At 28.3% G+C, this 18,283-nt stretch overlaps 5 protein-coding genes across 7 annotated transcripts in view; 3 read left to right on the forward strand and 2 right to left on the reverse strand.

Moving 5' to 3' along the window:
- The window catches only part of LOC123259528, a 23,514-nt gene extending 12,398 nt beyond the window's left edge, over positions 1 to 11,116 (forward strand). The window contains exon 6 of one of the 2 annotated variants that reach the window (XM_044720084.1): positions 11,084 to 11,116. Coding sequence is in view for 1 of the 2 variants with exons in the window: in XM_044720087.1 (XP_044576022.1) it covers positions 4 to 72 (69 nt within the window). In the remaining variant the exon portion in view is untranslated. Of the gene's footprint in view, positions 1 to 3; positions 81 to 11,083 lie in introns of those variants that run through there. The other variant, XM_044720087.1, reaches the window with a different exon arrangement.
- LOC123259552 lies at positions 231 to 2,570 on the forward strand. The gene is made up of 5 exons (XM_044720136.1): positions 231 to 371; positions 564 to 636; positions 726 to 819; positions 1,749 to 1,925; positions 2,260 to 2,570. The coding sequence occupies exons 1-5, from the start codon at positions 330 to 332 to the stop codon at positions 2,537 to 2,539; spliced, it is 666 nt and encodes a 221-aa protein (XP_044576071.1). The 5' UTR covers positions 231 to 329; the 3' UTR covers positions 2,540 to 2,570.
- On the reverse strand, positions 4,630 to 8,678 carry LOC123259535 (protein lines). Of its 2 annotated transcripts, XM_044720106.1 has the most exons (5): positions 8,386 to 8,678; positions 8,041 to 8,292; positions 7,793 to 7,900; positions 7,629 to 7,720; positions 4,630 to 6,481 (listed from the first exon to the last, which is right to left on the reverse strand). In XM_044720106.1, the coding sequence occupies exon 5, from the start codon at positions 6,450 to 6,452 to the stop codon at positions 4,722 to 4,724; it is 1,731 nt and encodes a 576-aa protein (XP_044576041.1). In that variant the 5' UTR covers positions 6,453 to 6,481; positions 7,629 to 7,720; positions 7,793 to 7,900; positions 8,041 to 8,292; positions 8,386 to 8,678; the 3' UTR covers positions 4,630 to 4,721. The 2 variants fall into 2 exon arrangements, with proteins under 2 accessions (XP_044576041.1, XP_044576040.1); XM_044720105.1 differs by having other exon boundaries at positions 8,041 to 8,678.
- On the forward strand, positions 8,851 to 13,928 carry LOC123259532 (general transcription and DNA repair factor IIH helicase subunit XPD). Its single transcript, XM_044720100.1, has 14 exons — positions 8,851 to 9,034; positions 9,106 to 9,205; positions 9,887 to 10,141; positions 10,212 to 10,445; positions 10,517 to 10,640; positions 10,709 to 10,805; positions 11,311 to 11,444; positions 11,516 to 12,045; positions 12,420 to 12,595; positions 12,670 to 12,949; positions 13,031 to 13,141; positions 13,280 to 13,378; positions 13,446 to 13,621; positions 13,778 to 13,928. Exons 1-13 carry the CDS (start codon positions 9,030 to 9,032, stop codon positions 13,614 to 13,616), a joined length of 2,316 nt encoding a protein of 771 aa, XP_044576035.1. The 5' UTR covers positions 8,851 to 9,029; the 3' UTR covers positions 13,617 to 13,621; positions 13,778 to 13,928.
- On the reverse strand, positions 13,765 to 18,213 carry LOC123259537 (tubulin-specific chaperone E). The gene is made up of 7 exons (XM_044720108.1): positions 17,780 to 18,213; positions 16,547 to 16,936; positions 15,888 to 16,163; positions 14,706 to 14,835; positions 14,281 to 14,572; positions 13,943 to 14,163; positions 13,765 to 13,872 (listed from the first exon to the last, which is right to left on the reverse strand). Exons 1-7 carry the CDS (start codon positions 17,974 to 17,976, stop codon positions 13,780 to 13,782), a joined length of 1,599 nt encoding a protein of 532 aa, XP_044576043.1. The 5' UTR covers positions 17,977 to 18,213; the 3' UTR covers positions 13,765 to 13,779.
- Between the last annotated feature and the right edge of the window lie 70 nt (positions 18,214 to 18,283).

The raw sequence follows: 18,283 nt of genomic DNA on the forward strand, positions 1-18,283 counted from the left end.
ATAAATAATAATAATAATTATTATTATTATTATTATAACAATAATAATAGGTATAATATAGAGCCAATCTAATTATGAAACGAACACAGTAAATTAGCATGAAATTCGAAATGCCTGAAATATAAGAATCATATAAAATCAATGAAATAATATTGAAAGATCTCATTGTGTCGTTTGTCCGAGTCGCGTCAGTGGATAGCTTATAAAAACTTATATATTTTTAATTGCCACGTAATTTCATAACATGATATTATAACATACGGGTGATAATTAAGCTTGTATGTTATTGTGTAAATATTTTATGATCTAATATCATAAAGATAACAAAAATGCCAAGTAAAAAAAAAAAATACAATGCCCGATTTCCAGCAGTAAGTTATGCTATTTCTACACTCATACTTCTTATTTATTTATTTTTTAAATATTTTCATATATTTACTAATTTATATTTATTTATTTTATCTTGACAATACTTTTGTCAACACTTTTAATAAGTATTTTGTTTATTTATTTATTTATTGACAGTTGACCGCAACCTTAACCTCAATTCTTTATTTTTTTAGGGACGCATCAAGAAAATAATGCAAACTGATGAAGAAGTTGGAAAAGTTGCTCAAGCTGTACCAATTATAATTTATATCCTTTTTTAATATTTTTAATATTTGTTAATTTTTTCAGGAATTTATTTTTTTAATTTTCTATAACAGCCTTAATCATTTGTATACCTAGAACATTAGAACTCTTTGTACATTCATTGCTGACGAAGACGATGCAAATTACTAGTAATAAAAATGCCAAAACACTCAGTACATCTCATATGTAAGTTCTTTTTTATTTTTTTTATAAATTTACTAGTTGAAAAAAAAAATATTTAAAAATTTTGGAGTGTTCTGTAACATTCTACTCTTTTATGCATGATGATGATAAATTTAGCAGATATTTAATAATTTTTTTTAACAAATAAATTATGGCAAAAAAAAATATAAAAAAAATTAACATATAGAAATTTTAAAAAATTAAAAATGCAACTTTTAAAAATAATTTTTTGGAGCAAATTTTTTTGTTAAAAAAAATTCAAAAATTTTCTAGTGACTGCTAACTTTAATGTCATTTATGCATGACAATAAATTCTAAAAAATTTTGATAGACATTTATCAATTTTGTGTTGGAATTTATAATTAATTATTATAAAAAAATATTTAAAAAAAATCCCAATTATAATTTTCTGAAAATTCTGCATGTGGAATTTTTCATTTAAATTTTTATGACATTAAAGTTAGCCGTCAGTTGACAATTTTTTAATTTAACAAAAAAATTTGCTCCAAAAAATTATTTTTAAAAAATTGCATTTTAAATTTTTTCTTATTTCTGCATGTCAATTTTTTAAAGTAATTTTTTCTTTTCATAATTTATTTGTTACAAAAATTATTAAAATTATCAAATATCTGCTAAATTAATTTATGATACTAAAGTTAGAAATTTAACAATTTTTGATTTTTCGAATCAATAAAAAGTATTTTTAAAAAATTGCACTTGGAACTATTCAAATTTTCTACACGTCAAATTTTTTTTTTAATTTGATTTAAATAATTTTTTCATTAAAAAAAATTATAAATATTTCCAGATGTCAGATTTAATTTACATTAAATTTTTTCATTATAATTTGTTATAAAAATCTAAAAGATTTGTAAATGTCTGCTAAATGCAGAATCAATTTAATTTATAATAATGTTAAAAAATTGTTATAGGAAACAGTGTATTTTATCAGAGAGCCGTTTTGATTTTTTAAAAGATCTGGTAAAAAGTGTTCCTGACGTCTCCAATGCTGATGACGAAGTACAAAGTCCACCAATGACACCAGCACCCACAGGAATTAATTCTATCAATCCGCCATTAAATATAACGCGTGTTCACCCTGAAATACGGTAAAATATTATAAATTTTATGAAAATAAAATTAGCAGACTGACAATTTTTAGGATTTTTTTTATTAATACAAATTGCACACTAGAAGATTTGAAAAACTATAATTACAATTTTTTTTTAAACATTTTTCGTTATAATTTTTTTGTAAAAAATTTTTGAACGTCTGCTGATTTCGCTATCATTAAATTTTATTAAATATAAAAGGTTAAATAAGATTTTATTAAATATAGATTTATTATTATTTTATTTATTAAATATAAATTAATAGATTTATTAAATATAGAAGATTAAAATAGATAAAGTAGATTATTGATGGGTAAATAATTTTTCTCAGAATCCCAAAGGAATTAACAATAACAAGAAAGTCAACAGAAGTCAATAATCATTCACAAGACTGCCTAGAAGCTATTAAAAGCAATATAAAATTAGAAGAGGCTGCACCCTCACCAAATCGAGTTCCTAATTTGCAAATTGCAATACCGTCGTCATTCAATGATGGTAAACCAAATTTTTATACTGAAGTAAACCCGTTGAATTTGTCTACGCAGCAGACTAAAGAAGAAAATTCATCACTTATCAACGTTAATAGTATTGATGAAGATTATGATACCTAAATAAATATAAAAATTTTTTTTAATATGTTAATTAAATTGTCTTTGTATGTGTTTCAACAAATTGTCTGTTTAGATGTTAAAAAATAATCGTCAGCACACCAATAAGATGATTTTTTTTTATAAGTTTCTAGATTCTTATTATTTAAAATTTTTGTGTGATTTTTAAAAATTTATTTTTGGACAAATATTTCAAGTCATTAAAATATTATCGTGACTATTTAAAGTATTACTGTGAATTTTTTTATTATCAAAATTATATAATATAAGTGACTGATTTTTATCAGTAATTATTTAAATAAATGTATTAATTTAATTTCGATTAAGCTTGCTTAGAAAAAAAAAAAAATAACTAACATGTAGAGTAAAAATCACATTTGACATTTTTTTTAATTTTTCAATTTATTAATTATCGATAGATTTTTTTTTGTCTTTTTCTCTGTATTTATTTAACATGTACATAATAAATAGTACAATATTTTTATTATGAGTACATTATCCAATGATATAATCATTGTTTATTAATTAATTTTTATTTATCAATATTTATAATTTTTAAAAAGACAGATAATTATTTAACAAGAAAATTTGCTAATAATTATTGTTAAAAAATACTCCAATTAATTATTATTTAATTTTAATTTAATGATATATAAAAAATTGTTTTTAACAATGTTATACATTTTTATTACGTTATAAAATTTACAATTAATTATTAATATTATAATTAACGTATAAATATTTTATTTATTTTTTTTTAACAATTTTTACTTCAATTAAATTTTTTTATTGTCTACGACTTAATTATTAATTAAGTACAGCACAATGTTAGTGCTTGATTGATAAACCGAAAAACAAATCTTACTGTACAGAGTATTTAAATTAAAAAAAAAATTCAATGACACAATACTATATATATTCTATTGCCGTATAAATATTTTTCTTTAGTAGTACGTTAATTACAATTTGTTTTTAATGCAAACAAACAGAGCAATGTACAAAATGCTTATAATATATTGTTCGTTTTTGCAAATATATAAAATAAAAAAATAATAATTATTATAATTATTATTATTGCTACATAATAAAATAATTAAATTAATACATACAAAGTAATGTGATTATCAAATTAATGATTAACAGTATGCAGTTAAATTTACATAGCATTAAAAATAAAATCGTTTTCGATTTAATTTAAAAAATTTGTGATGAAATGATTGATGACTCGAATGATTGCTGTGATGATTATAAAAAACAAGAGTAAGGTAAAAGACTCAGTTATTGACACTGACCTAGTTGTTTGACACGCAATTTTATTCTAATTAAAAAAATTAAATAAGCTTAAAAAAACCAATTATATTAAAATTTATAGGGCTCTATCTCTAGTTACTCAATTAAGAAATGACCTTGTATCTTATGAACTACTGACATTTTTAAAGATATAAGCTCATCCCGATGTTACACTCATCAAGACCTTTCATTTGAGTACTCACATCATTTTTTCATATATTTTATATATTTACATATAATATATATGAATATATGAAAAACATATCAAAAATGCATGTGGGTACTCAAATGAAAGCTCTTGATGTGTGTATCATCAGGATGAGCTTATATCTTTAAAAATTTCAATAGTTAAGAAAGTACAGTGCAATTCAACATAATTAAGAAACGACCTAGTATCTTGAGAACTATTGACATTTTCAAAGATATAAGCTCATTCCTATGTTACATTCATCGAGACCTTTCATTTGAGTACCCACATCAATTTTTCATATATTTATATATATATTATATATATGTATATATGGAAAATATATGAAAAATTGATGTGGGTACTCAAATAAAAGCTCTTGATGAGTGTAACATCGGGATGAGCTTATATCTTTAAAAACGTCAATAGTGAAAAAAGTACAGTGCAATTTAACAAAACAAAATTTTATTTATAGTTCACAAGTCACGGCAGTCATATAGTGACTGCAAGGTTGCTAGTATTTAATAATTTATTAGAGTTGATATTTTTTTTTAATTGCCAATAACTAGGCCAGTGTCAATAACTGGGCCTTTTACCTCACGATAATGGAAAATTTTAAATATTCGCATATAGTAAAAAATAATTATCGAAAAAAAAAACATATTATTAATAATTAATAATTAATTCAGACGTAATACTGTGATAAGTTCAATTGTCTATACCGTCGTAACGAGACTCGCATTTTCCTAATAAATGTAATACAGGAGCAATATTATAAGGGAATAACGATTTAGACACAAGTCTATTAATAGATATCCGTAGTCTTATAAGAACTGTCATGGTATCATCCAAGTCTCTACCACAACATGACACGAATTCATGCCAATTACGCTTGATATACTTAAGAAACCTAAGTAAATAGAGTAAAAAGCAAGTTTCGTTGCTAACAAGATAATCCAAGAGCACTTCGTGGTCGTGAGAAACAGCTTTAATAAATTGCACAAAGGTCAGAGTAGGACTGAGCATTTGCGCGAGTTCATTCTGAGGAGGCCCGCGGTAGAACAGTCCAACAGCGACGTCTAAACAGCAAACCATCCCTTCAATCAGTGAATCATCTTGGTCATGAAATAATTGAACAACCCACTGAGACAGCGGCATCACGGGGTGAAAAGGCATAAGATTCTTCACGCACTGATCCAGCTGTCTCAAAACCTCGCGGATGCTCCGTTCTATCACCGCCATGTCCGCATCTAAATCCTCAGCCTCTGATCCTAGCGAAGAATCACTGGTGTCGCTCCGGGTCTCTTTGACCGTCACCGCGACGCTCTTCAGCACCAGCAAGACCAGCTTCTGCAGCAGCGGTCTGTCTCCGTCCCCCGAGCCGCCACCGAATCTCCCGGAGCCGTGTCTATAAGGCAGCCCATCAAGGAGCCTCCAGTCTTTAACAGCTCTCACTACAACATGCGCCAGCGAGCACGGCTCCTCTGGAAGGTTGTCCTGGAGCGAGAGCGTGCTCCCGTAGCACAGGACCTCGTTGAATAATCCCAGTAAGTGCCTCCAAATTATTCCCGGGACGTTGTTGTTCAGCAGCACCACCAGGCTGTCCAGCTGCGAGTAGAACAGCTTGGTGTCGATCACCGACAGGTTGGCCTTCACCGAGATGATCGACTCCCACAGATCCAGGAAAGTTATCACCGCTGACTCGTGCTGCGGGGTATAAGACCCGAGTATCGCGTCGAATTTATTAACCAGCACCGACCATTTAGACTCCAGGGCTTTGACACACATCGCCTTCACCGGAGTGCTGTCCAGCCCTTCTGACTCGGACACGTCCAGGTAATCGCAGTTAGGAGGCGAGTACTGACTCTCGGAATCATCCCCAGGAGTCACTCCGTAGTCCTTGTGCTCAACAACTCGCTTGATGATGTCCAGCGTGAAGAGCATCTGGCTGGGCGAGCTGGTGTTCACCAGCGAGTGGGTCAGTCTCTCCAGCCAGCGCTCCTCCGTGTTCTTGGTGATGATAAAAAAGGAAGCCAGAGCTCGGCTCGCTGTGAAAGACACAAACTTATTGGACGTGCAGGATAAGTCTATCAGCTGGTCGATGATCCCGTACTCGTTCCTCGTTAAAGCTTCACAGACGTTTACCACCCTACGACACATTCTCCGGCGCTTGTTCTGCTTTATCGCGAGCTCGAAAAGCAACTGCAGCCCACTTATGTACTCCAAAGTTCTCTCCGGGTCCCACTCGGACAACACGCCACTCCGACCCGACCGAGAGGAGTTTACGAACGGCTTACGGAGGCTGCTCTCCGGGATCCCGCACAAACACTGCTCCAACAGGCTCTTTTGGAACCTCTCCATGTCGGTGATAAGCTCCTCGTTGTCGTCATCGTAGTCCTCGCTGACTATTCTTTGCTTCTTCTTTGCTGGCTCCTCCATTTTGGAGCTAACTGGAGAATTATTGCAACCTAAAATTAAGTGAGACGAGATTACTTCATAGCTTGTTTGTTTTTCTAAGAAATAAGGCTAAATTATCGGCAGCTGTTTGGCCCAGGACTTCAATATCTTAATTTTTCAATGCGTAGAGGTGACATTAGACAAGATTACTTGCGTCTGCCAAGAGCAAATAGTAATATGTATGAACAATCTTTTATAATCCATGGCATACGTGTCTGGAACTCGTTGCCACCTGGGCTGACAACTGCGGATAGTCTTCCCGAATTTCAAAATGCCTCTTTTTCATTTTTTCTTGCTAATGACAATTAAAATCATTATTTTATTTGTTTAATTTCTGTTTCAAAGTGTTTATTAATTTACTAATTAACTACTGTATTAGGTAACTCTAAAACTTTGCTCTTCTGTTGTTATGTTATCAAACTAAGGGCCAGTTTTTCAATCCGGGATAAAATTTTATCCGAGATAAAAGTACCGCCAATAAAATAAATAATTCAGCGACGTGATATTGCTCTCAATTAGTTCTCCATGAATTTGGTCGTTTATTTAAATAAAAATAAACCATAAACCAAATATATCATAAAAATAATAATAACCTCTTATTGTGTGATTTAAATTATTTTAAATTAATTAACACAATTATAAATTAATAATAGATATGTCAAACGCAAGATATGAGCTCGAAGGGCTCAAAAGCATAGAACAGCTACTACCTCTTTGAGCTCATAAAGCTCAAAATAACACATAAATTGTAATTTGGAGCTTGAAGAGCTCAACAACATTATAAGTGCAATTTCAAGCGCTTAGGTATGGAATTAGCGGGAAGTTACAGGGATCTCCTTCAGGGTCATCCGTTTTCCTAATATTTCTGTAACATGTGGCTAATGTTTATTTATTTTAATTCAAAATAAGTGACTGAATTTAAGAAGAATTACTCGTAGGCAATATCACTGTGCTGAATTATTTATTTTTTTACCATAATCGCAGTCTGTACTTTTATCTCGGATTGAAAAACTGACCCTAAGAGTACTATTGTAATTGTATTTTAATACTGTATACCGATATATATAAAAAAAATGTATTTCTTATTGATGGCCTTGAGGGAGCTTTGGCTCTAAGGACAAATAAATATATATCTAACTAACTAACTAACTAACTAACCTCAGGTTATTCTTGACACATACATGACTGGACTGCGCTGCTCGGGTTGGACACAACGCCGAGGAATCTTCGTTCATCATCGGGCTATCACTCTAGGAAAGAAAAGATAAGTTTTTTTTTATTTTTTTTGTGGAGAAAAATTAAAATAAAAAAAATGCACTTACTCAGTGACACTGGAGGTACTTGATAAATAAAACATAATACTGGTTTTAACTTTGCCGCTTTGTTAAACTGTTGCTTCTGACACGATGAAGCATGCGCAAGTATAACCCCTCGATTGTTTTCAATGAATATTTTTTAACGAGGATTTTTTTATTATCACAAAGGTTAATTTGAATATTTTATAAATAAACAAACTAACTAGAGGTTTAAAGGCTGCAAGCCTGATAATAATAAAAATATTTAGACTTACTTATTGAGTATACACTTTTGTTTGTTGAAATTAATAACGAGTATTGCTTTTAAAAAGCAACGGATTTAATTTATTGAGACAGTTAAATTGTTTTAACTGATGGTTTAAAACGTAAATATTATTTGTTTATATGCATATTTTATTGTATTATATTGTATGTAATAAATGAAGGAATTTTCTTATGACTAGGATGAGGCGTACTGTTGAGCACCAAACGGGAAAAGATTGCTGCGTTGCCAAGTGTAGACATTGCTATGGAGAAAATGACAATACTTTATTTAAAATACACATTTAACTATTTGTCGTACACGGGAATCATAAATACATAATGGTAGTAATAATTACAAATATTTTTTTTGTCTATTTCAATTATTGATTCCATTTTAGTGGTAATAATAAGTACGGCATCACACGGAGCTGCGTAACACAGTAGCTGTCACTTGAACATTCCACTTATCACTAATGTTAATAACTTTAATCAGATAATTAATTGATTTTTTATTATTTTTACCGGTTGTTATTATTCACTTAAGGACCAAACATGTCATTTTTTTTAATAACTTTTGTCTCTTATTAAAAATTTTGTCATAAATTAACAGTACGCTTGGCAACGTTGCAATTACAGTAGCACATATTTGTTAGTTGTATGTTTTTTATATATATGTATATATGCTTTTTGAGATACTTTGTTCGTTTCCGGTTATTTGACATTTCATATTTTTATATAGATGGCGGTAGCATTCAAATATCGCGGTTTTATTTCACACGGCGTTTATATATCAGTGTGTGTAAACAATTGTTTTTTTTTCTTTTTTAAATTATTTATTTAAATAGTTATATTGTTGTTTTTTCAAAAATATTTTTCTATTTTTGTGACAATAATTTATAACAGTTTCTAAAATCTCAGGATGATAAATTACACTGTGGGAATTGTTATTTGTTAATATAACCTAGTTTGACATAAAAATTTTGTAATATAATTAATCACCATGAAGTAAGTTATTTTTTTTTTAAGTTTTTTATTAAGAATTTTCTGAGTTTTTTATTTATTATTATTTTTTACAGGATCAGTGTTGACGGTCTAATTGTTTACTTTCCGTATGATTACATTTATCCGGAGCAGTATGCCTACATGTTGGAGCTCAAGAGAGGCTTGGATGCAAGAGTAAGTTTTTTAATCAAATAATTTAAAAATTAATTTAGCATGAAAATTAAAATAACAGATATTTAATAAATTTTAGAATTTTTGTAAGAAATAAATTAGTGGAAAAAAAAAATAGAAATAAAAAATTGACATGTAGAAATTTAAAAAATGAAAAATGCAATTTTTTAAAAATAATTTTTTGGAAGAAATTTTTTTGTTAAATAAAATTAAAAAAATGTAAAGTGATTGCTAATTTTAATGTCGTAATTTAGCAGATATTTGATTATTATTTTAATTTTTTTAACAACTAAATTATAGCAAAAAAAAATGAGAGAAAAAATTGACATTTCTAAATTTTAAAAAATAAAAAATGCAATTTTTTTTAAATAATTTTTTAGAACAAATTTTTTTGTTAAAGAAAATCAAAATATTGTCAAGTGACAGATTAATTTAATGTTATATATATTTAATAATTTTAAAAATTTTATAACAAATAAATTATGGCACAAAAAAAATTGACATAAAATTTAAAAAAATTATAAATGCAATTTTTTTTTTGTTAAAAAAAACTTTTTAAATTGTCAAGTGATTTTTAACATTAATAACATTTAAATAATTTTTTAATTAATTATTTTGTAAGATAAAATTAAAGATGATCTTTAATTTAAAATTAAAGTGATGAATAATAATTTTTATTTAAAGGGCCACTGTTTACTGGAAATGCCTTCGGGTACTGGAAAAACAGTCACTTTATTGGCACTTATCGTCGCTTACATGCTGGAAAACCCGTCATCTGTCACAAAATTAATTTATTGCTCACGTACAGTGCCTGAAATTGAAAAAGTTATTGAAGAATTGAAAAAACTTATGGATTATTATGAAAAAGAGACAGGAAGTCCGCCTAGGATGGTTGGTCTTGTTCTCAGTTCAAGAAAAAATATGTGTATACATCCAGAAGTATGTTGAATAATTAATTATTTATTTATTGACATTGACAATTGTATATTTATTTATTAAATTTTCCTAGGTCAGTAAAGAGCGAGATGGAAAGATTGTCGACGGTCGTTGTCATTCGTTGACAGCTTCGTATGTCAGAGCTCGACATAACTATGATGACACCACACCGATTTGTAGTTATTACGAAGGATTTGACGAGGAGGGACGTGAGCGAGTTATGCCTCCGGGTATTTATTCCATTGATGACATTAAAGATTATGGAAGAGATAGGAATTGGTGTCCGTATTTTCTCGCTAGATTAGCTGTAGGTATTCAAAAAAAATTTTTTTTTATTAATAAAAAAAAATATATTGATATAAATAATTTATTACACAGATAGTACAAGCACAATTTGTTGTGTACAGTTATCACTATTTACTGGATCCAAAGATTGCTCAGACGGTTTCCAAAGAGCTTGCCAAAAATTCAGTTGTTGTTTTCGATGAAGCTCACAATATAGGTACTTATTTTTATTTAATTAAATTATTTGTTTGTAAAAGTAATCTTTGATAATTGTATTATTTTTAGATAATGTTTGTATCGATTCAATGAGTGTAAAAATTACTAGAAAGACCATGGAAAAATGTACAGCAAATATTCAGTTATTAGAAAAAACAGTCTCTGAGTAAGTTTATTTTTTTTTTTATTTTATATTTATGAATTTATGATACTGAATTTAACAGACACTTACAAATTTTTTATAAAAATTAAATTATAATGAAATTTAGCAAAAAAATTCTTGATATAAAAATTAAAAAAAAAAAGTGTGAATTTTTAAAAATATTTTTTTTTGGTAATCGGAAAAATTAAACCGGAAAAAATTTTAAAGTTATGAAAAATTCATATTATTTCTTTAAAATTATAACCCAGAATGATCGCTCCATTTTTTTTACAAAAAAAAAGTATTATTATTATTATTATCATTTTTTATTATCTCATAATAATTTTAATGAAATAATATGAATTTTTCATAACTTTAAAAATTTTTTCCGGGTCTATTTTTTCTGAGATTCTTTTTTTTTTATAATAATTAGTTATAAAAATTCCAAAAATTGTCAAATGTCTGAAAATTCCAGTATCATTTATATTTTTGTTCTTAAATTTTAATTTATTTAATTAAAAAAAAATAGAATGCGAGCTGAAGATGCTAATAAATTAAAAGAAGAATACCAGAGATTAGTAGAAGGTCTAAAAGACGCGCAAGTGTCCAGAGAAACAGATGTTGTACTGGCCAATCCAGTTTTGCCTGACGAAATTTTGGAAGGTAAGATATTAAAATTATTTTTAACTTATTTTAATAATAAATTTATTTTGATATTAATAAAAATTTATCAGAGGTAATTCCTGGAAATATAAGAAATGCTGAGCATTTCGTCAGCTTCCTAAAACGTTTCGTCGAGTATCTAAAAACGAGATTACGAGTCCAGCATGTGGTTCAAGAAACACCGGCTCTGTTTCTCCGAGATCTGCAGACAAAAGTCTGCATAGAACGAAAGCCGCTTAAATTTTGCGCAGAAAGACTCGCATCGCTTTTGAGAACGATGGAGATAACAGATCTGACTGATTTCTCGGCGCTGATTCTTGTGACCCACCTCGCTACTCTGGTTTCCACTTACGCGACAGGGTTCACAATAATCGTCGAGCCTTTTGACGACAGAACGCCGACTGTTTTGAATCCAATTCTTCATTTTAGTTGCATGGACTCTTCTATTGCGATGAAACCCATTTTTGATCGATTCCAGTCTGTTATTATTACATCTGGTACTCTGTCGCCTTTAGATATGTACCCGAAGATATTAAATTTCCATCCTGTTATTATGACTTCTTTCACGATGACCTTGGCAAGGCCATGCTTGTTACCCATGGTAAATATTTTATTATTTATTTTATCATACTAAAATTAAGAGACTTTATAATTTTTTTAGTAAATAAATTATAGCAAGAAAAATTTATTTAAAAGCTCTAAAAAATTATAAATGCAATTTTTTTAGTAAAAGTTTATTTATTGCGTTTTAATTTTTTAATTATATTTTTTATGATACTAAAATTAATAAAAATGTCTTTTATGAATTTGATAAAAAAAACTTTTTAAAAATATTTTTTTTATAAATTCAATTTTTTAAATTAATTTTCTAGGCTTAGGTTATTTAAAAAAAAAATTGTCAAGTGTCTGCAAATTTTTATTGTCATTTTATTTTTAATTTATAATTTTTTAAATAATAATTTTAACCAATTATAGATAGTATCAAAAGGTAATGACCAAGTAGCAATTTCTTCCAAGTATGAAACGAGAGATGACGTTGCCGTGATAAGAAATTATGGGCAATTGCTCGTTGAATTTGCAGCGATAGTACCTGATGGACTAGTTTGTTTTTTTACTTCTTACTTATATATGGAATCAGTTATCGCAGCTTGGTAAATTTTTTTTTCTTATTCAATAATTTTTGTGAATGATAAATGAAATTAATATAATTGCATTAAAATTGAAGGTATGATCAAGGAGTTGTTGATCAACTCCAGAGACACAAACTCCTTTTTATCGAGACCCAAGACTCTGCAGAAACAAGTTTAGCTCTTGTTAACTACATCAAGGCTTGTGATAGTGGTAGAGGAGCGGTTTTGCTATCAGTAGCAAGAGGAAAGGTGTCTGAAGGAGTAGATTTTGATCATCATTTAGGTAGAGCTGTACTTATGTTTGGAATTCCCTATGTTTATACTCAGTCTCGCATACTGAAAGCGCGGTTGGATTATCTGAGAGACCAATTTCAGGTAAGAAATTTTTTTTTAAATTCCTGTTGTTCTCAGCTGTGTTAATTATTATTTTTATATATTTATTTATTTATTTATTAGATACGAGAAAATGATTTCTTGACGTTCGACGCAATGAGACATGCTGCTCAGTGTATTGGTCGTGTGTTGAGAGGAAAAACTGACTACGGTATTATGGTTTTCGCTGACAAGGTATTTTTTAATTATTTTTTTTACAAAAATTCAAAAAAAAATAATTTATTAAAAAAAGTTTTTTTTAACCAAAAAAAATTTTTTTTTAACCAAAAAAAAAAAATAATTTATTAAAAAAATTTCTTTTGGAATTTTTAGCGATTTTCTAGAGCCGATAAACGGAGCAAAATACCCAAATGGATTCAAGAACATTTATCTGATAGTTTGTGTAATTTATCTACAGAAGAAGCAGTCCAGGTATTTTTTTTTTAATTTTTTAAATATTTAAAAACTTAATTTAATTTATGCTCTTGAATTTTTGAAGATTTCTAAAAAGTGGTTGAGACAAATGGCCCAACCATTCTCACGAGAAGACCAACTAGGTTTATCCTTACTAACAAAAGAACAAGTTGAAAAAAAGGAAGCCAAGAAAAAAGAAGAAGAAGAAGCTCGAAAATTAGAAATGGAGATAGAAATGGAAGATGACATCGAATAATTTTGGTATTAATTTTTTTACAATACAATAAAAGTAAAAATCTTCGTTCTGTATAAAAAAAGTTTTTTTAATAACAAAATATCAATGATTAAATTACAAGAATGTTTGAAATATTAAACTGTAAGTTTTTACCTATTTTTTTTTTTATAAATAATTTTCAGTGTCACCAGTGAACAATTATTTTATCACCGTCTTGAATGGAATAGTAGCTTAACTCTTGCAGAAATTTATCAAGGGGAATTTCATCGTTTGGTCTCTGTAAATAAATATATATTTATTTAGCCAAAAGTACTGATGAAATTTTGAGAATTTTTTTCTGTACTTACATTTGATGGAATAAGCGAAAGCGTCGGTATTTTACCACTGATTTTAAATATTCTTTGAACTAAGCCCATTACTTTTTGTACATTCATATCTTTCATAACTTTTCTCTTCACATTTTGAACTTTTGACTCCACATTGCTGCTAACAAACTCAACTGTTATCACATCTGACTTCATTTCGGTGCTGAATTTTGTACTGCTGGGAAATTCAGTAATTCCACACTCTAAAAAAAAAATTCAATAAAAAAAAAAACAATAAATTAAGTTAATAAAAAAATAATAAATTATTTATATTCCTACTTTTAATTAAAGATTAAAAAATAAATTAATTATATTCCTACTTTTAATTAAAGATAAATATCTCGGGTGATTTTCTATAAATTCTTTCTTCCGACATTCATCACTATCAGCAATCTTTTTCCATTCTTCATCAAATGTCTTTAAGTAAACATATTCAGCTCCATTTCTTTCTTCTCGAATTATTTCCTCTCCATTTAACAATTTTAATTTTGAAATTCTAGCTATTATCAAATCACGAGTTGTAGAGAGCTTTTCATTATCAAACACAGGATTGTCACGGAGCTTCAAGTCTTCAAGATTATTCAGCTTTTCTAATTCGCTAATAGATCGCCACTAAAAATTTCGATAAATAAATAAATATATTGATTAAAAAAATAAATAAAAATATTAATTAAAAGAATAAATAAAAATATTAATTAAAAGAATAAATTAAAATATTGATTAAAATAGCTTAATAAAAAATTACCTCAGTGATACAATTTTTCGACAAGTGTAATTGCCGTAGCTTAGGAAACGCTTTAGTCTTCTCTTCATCATCATCACAAAAGAATCTTACTCGCTCGATTTTATTAGAGTTTAAATTCAAATTTTCCAAGCTAAAAAATCGGACCATTTTTTATTTCTTAAATTATTTTACAATAAAATAAATCGCGTACCTAATGCCAAAAGGGTGTATAAAAAGTTATACGCCCTTTTGGCTTTGCAAAACCAAAAGGGCGTATAATTTTTTTTTTTGGTGCCAATCGTTTTGTAAACATGTTGTAAGCCTAAAAATGAAAATAAAATTTCCGAAGCCAAAAGGGCGTATGTCTCAAGTTATACGCCCTTTTGGCTTTAGAACACTGAAAATTTAGTGATCTAAAACCAAAAGGGCGTATAATTTTTAACTTCCCGTTAAGGTGTTTTTCATTCTATACATACATATTATGGATTTTAACTCCAATTTTACGCAACGGAATCGGTGGTTTGAATTTTTAGGTGAGTAGAGGATACCTACGCTCGCGCTAAAAGTATACAATTAAACAAAAATATATCTTTTATTGCAGCTATAGCGGGCAAGAAATTATTATAATAATCCGAAATTAAAAAATACTAGAAAAAATTAATATCAAAATACGGAAAGTTTATTGGGGTACAATTCCTGCACCTTCTCTACGTACATCTTTTACATTTTCGTCTGAAAAAAAAGAAATTTATAAAAAATATGAACAATCTAGTACGCGAAAAAATTTTTAATTCATATGCTTTTTTAATCATTAGACCAATGATTGGACAGACCGTCCAAGATGATGAAAATTTTCATTTACTACCATCGAAAATGTTGACTTTTTAAAAATTTTTTCTATACAAACCTCCGGACAATTTTGAAGACTGTTTTTTGAAATTTTGAAAAAATCCTGATTTTTTTTTTATACGCCCTTTTGGCTTTAGAGCGATAATTTCCTAAAGCCAAAAGGACGTATATCTTAAGATACGCCCTTTTGGCGTTAGTATGTCAAAAATTTTTTTTCTGCAGATCTTTACGTTTCAAGCGATTCTAGAAAGAATGGCAAAAAAAAAGTTTTTTATACGCCCTTTTGGCATAAAACCCTATCTAACTGCTGTAATACGCCCTTTTGGCATTAGGCACGCGAAATAAAAATCTTACCTCAGTAAATTACCCAACTTCAAAACTTCATTCCAGTCACTCAAATTATTCCCCTCCAGCGACAAATCAACCAGTTGAGTGAGGCTAGAATTTTCCAAAGGCTCTCTGAGCACCCTGGCACTATTAAAAGGTACATAAAGAACTCTAAGCGCCGGAAACAGTGAAGAACACCACTCGATGTCCGACCAATCGTAATTCATTCGTGTCATCACCAATTGATTGACATTAGCAAATGCATTTAAATCTCCATCAATCTTGGTAGGTAAAAAATGTTCACTAAAACAAAATTAAAATATGATAAACTAATGTTTTAATCATAACATGCAATTAAGTACATTTAAATCCAAACTTGTATTTCTATTTTTATATAGCCGATGGGCGTTTAATTTTCAATAAATAAATAAATAAGGTAAAAGACCCAGTTATTGATACTGGTCTAGTTGTTTGACACGTTCAATTTTATTCTAATAAAAAAAATAAAATGTTTTCAAAACATCAATTATCTTAAAATTTATAATTCAAAAATTATATTTATTAATTTATTAGAGTTATTTTTTTTAATTAGAATAAAATTACAAGTGTCAATAACTAAGCCAGTGTCAATGACTGGGTCTTTTACCTAAAATAAAATTAAAAAAAAATTTTTTGTAAAAATTTACCTGACGTCAAGGCGTTCAAGCTTCTTTAATTGTAAACAAATATCAGCCACAATCCTCCAGGAATTTATTAAATTTTTCGAGATATCTAGTTCACGCACATTGGGACAAAGCTCTAGAAGTTCTCCAGGAACTCCAGCATTAGATACTAACTGTGCTCTTAACCAAACAACTTTTAATTGATCGAATGCACTTTGCTTCTTGTTAACTTTGGAGAATCCTACCATCTCCAAAAACGGAGCGTGGATTTCTCTTTTTAAGCTAGACAGTTTGTCGCGGTCTACGCCTGCTAGCTCATCGTCGACGAGACCATAGCGCTGTCGAATGGCATCTGGACAAGATATTCCTGTCTTTACCTTACTGGGTCGTACGAAAGACCCAGATGTTGGGAATCTAAAATAATTTAATTATTATTATCATAATTAACAATTGAATTATATTATTATCATTAATTATAATAATATTATTATCATTAATTAATCAGTAATTAATATGAAAATTGATTTAGCAGACATTTGATAATTTTTTTTATCAAATAAAATATGGAAAAAAAATTTACATTAAAATTTTAAATACAATTTTTTAAAAATAATTTTTTTAAATAAATTTGTTTGCTAAAAAAAAATAAAAATTGTACCTGCTAACTTTAAAGTCATGTAATTAATTAAATAGACAAATGATGTAGAAATTGAAAAAAAAAAAATTTTAAATGCAATTTTTTATACAAATTAAAATTTTTAATATTATTATCATTAATTAATCAGTAATTAATATCAAAATTGATTTAGCAGACATTTGATAATTTTTTATCAAATAAAATATGGAAAAAAAAATTTTAAATACAATTTTTTAAAAATAATTTTTTTAAATAAATTTGTTTGCTAAAAAAAAATAAAAATTGTACCTGCTAACTTTAAAGTCATGTAATTAATTAAATAGACAAATGATGTAGAAATTGAAAAAAAAAAAATTTTAAATACAATTTTTTTATACAAATTTAAATTTTTAATATTATTATCATTAATTAATCAGTGATTAATATTAAAATTGATTTAGCAGACATTTGATAATTTTTTTTATCAAATAAAATATGGAAAAAAAATTGACATTAAAATTTTAAATACAATTTCTTAAAAATAATTTTTTTAAATAAATTTGTTTGCTAAAAAAAAATAAAAATTGTACCTGCTAACTTTAAAGTCATGTAATTAATTAAATAAACAAATAATGTCCTACCTGGTCTTAAAATATTCAACGTCATGATAAGTGCCATTGTGCTTCCCACGTGCCGGATCATCCCAATCAATTCCTAACCACAAACCATTGGTGTCAACAACCGGACCAATGTAACAAACAGTTCCTGGATGACCATCACAGTCAATACGATCTCCAATTTTATGACAATCATTGACAGTTCCAACGCTTTCTACCATCCTGTCAAAAACCGCACGGTGAGTCGCTCCGATTCAGCGACACCAGGACTTCCTCGTCGAGCTGTCACTACTCCGCCTTCTGGTCTCTTCAATTATATAAACTCTTGTGTTGTAATTTATTTACCTACGTGGTTAAAAAAATATAAATCGATATTTCAGTGAAAAATATTCAGCTAAGTTTTATATTTTGTTAACAAAATTTTAAGTTATTCATTATTCAATTTTTTTTTTACAACCAGAGGGAGCCTGAACGCTGTAAGTAATTTCCGAATATGTACATCCGAGTTTTAAATGTGTGTTTTGCGGG

The sequence above is a fragment of the Cotesia glomerata genome, linkage group LG2 (assembly GCF_020080835.1).
Source record: "Cotesia glomerata isolate CgM1 linkage group LG2, MPM_Cglom_v2.3, whole genome shotgun sequence".
NCBI lineage: Eukaryota > Metazoa > Arthropoda > Insecta > Hymenoptera > Braconidae > Cotesia > Cotesia glomerata.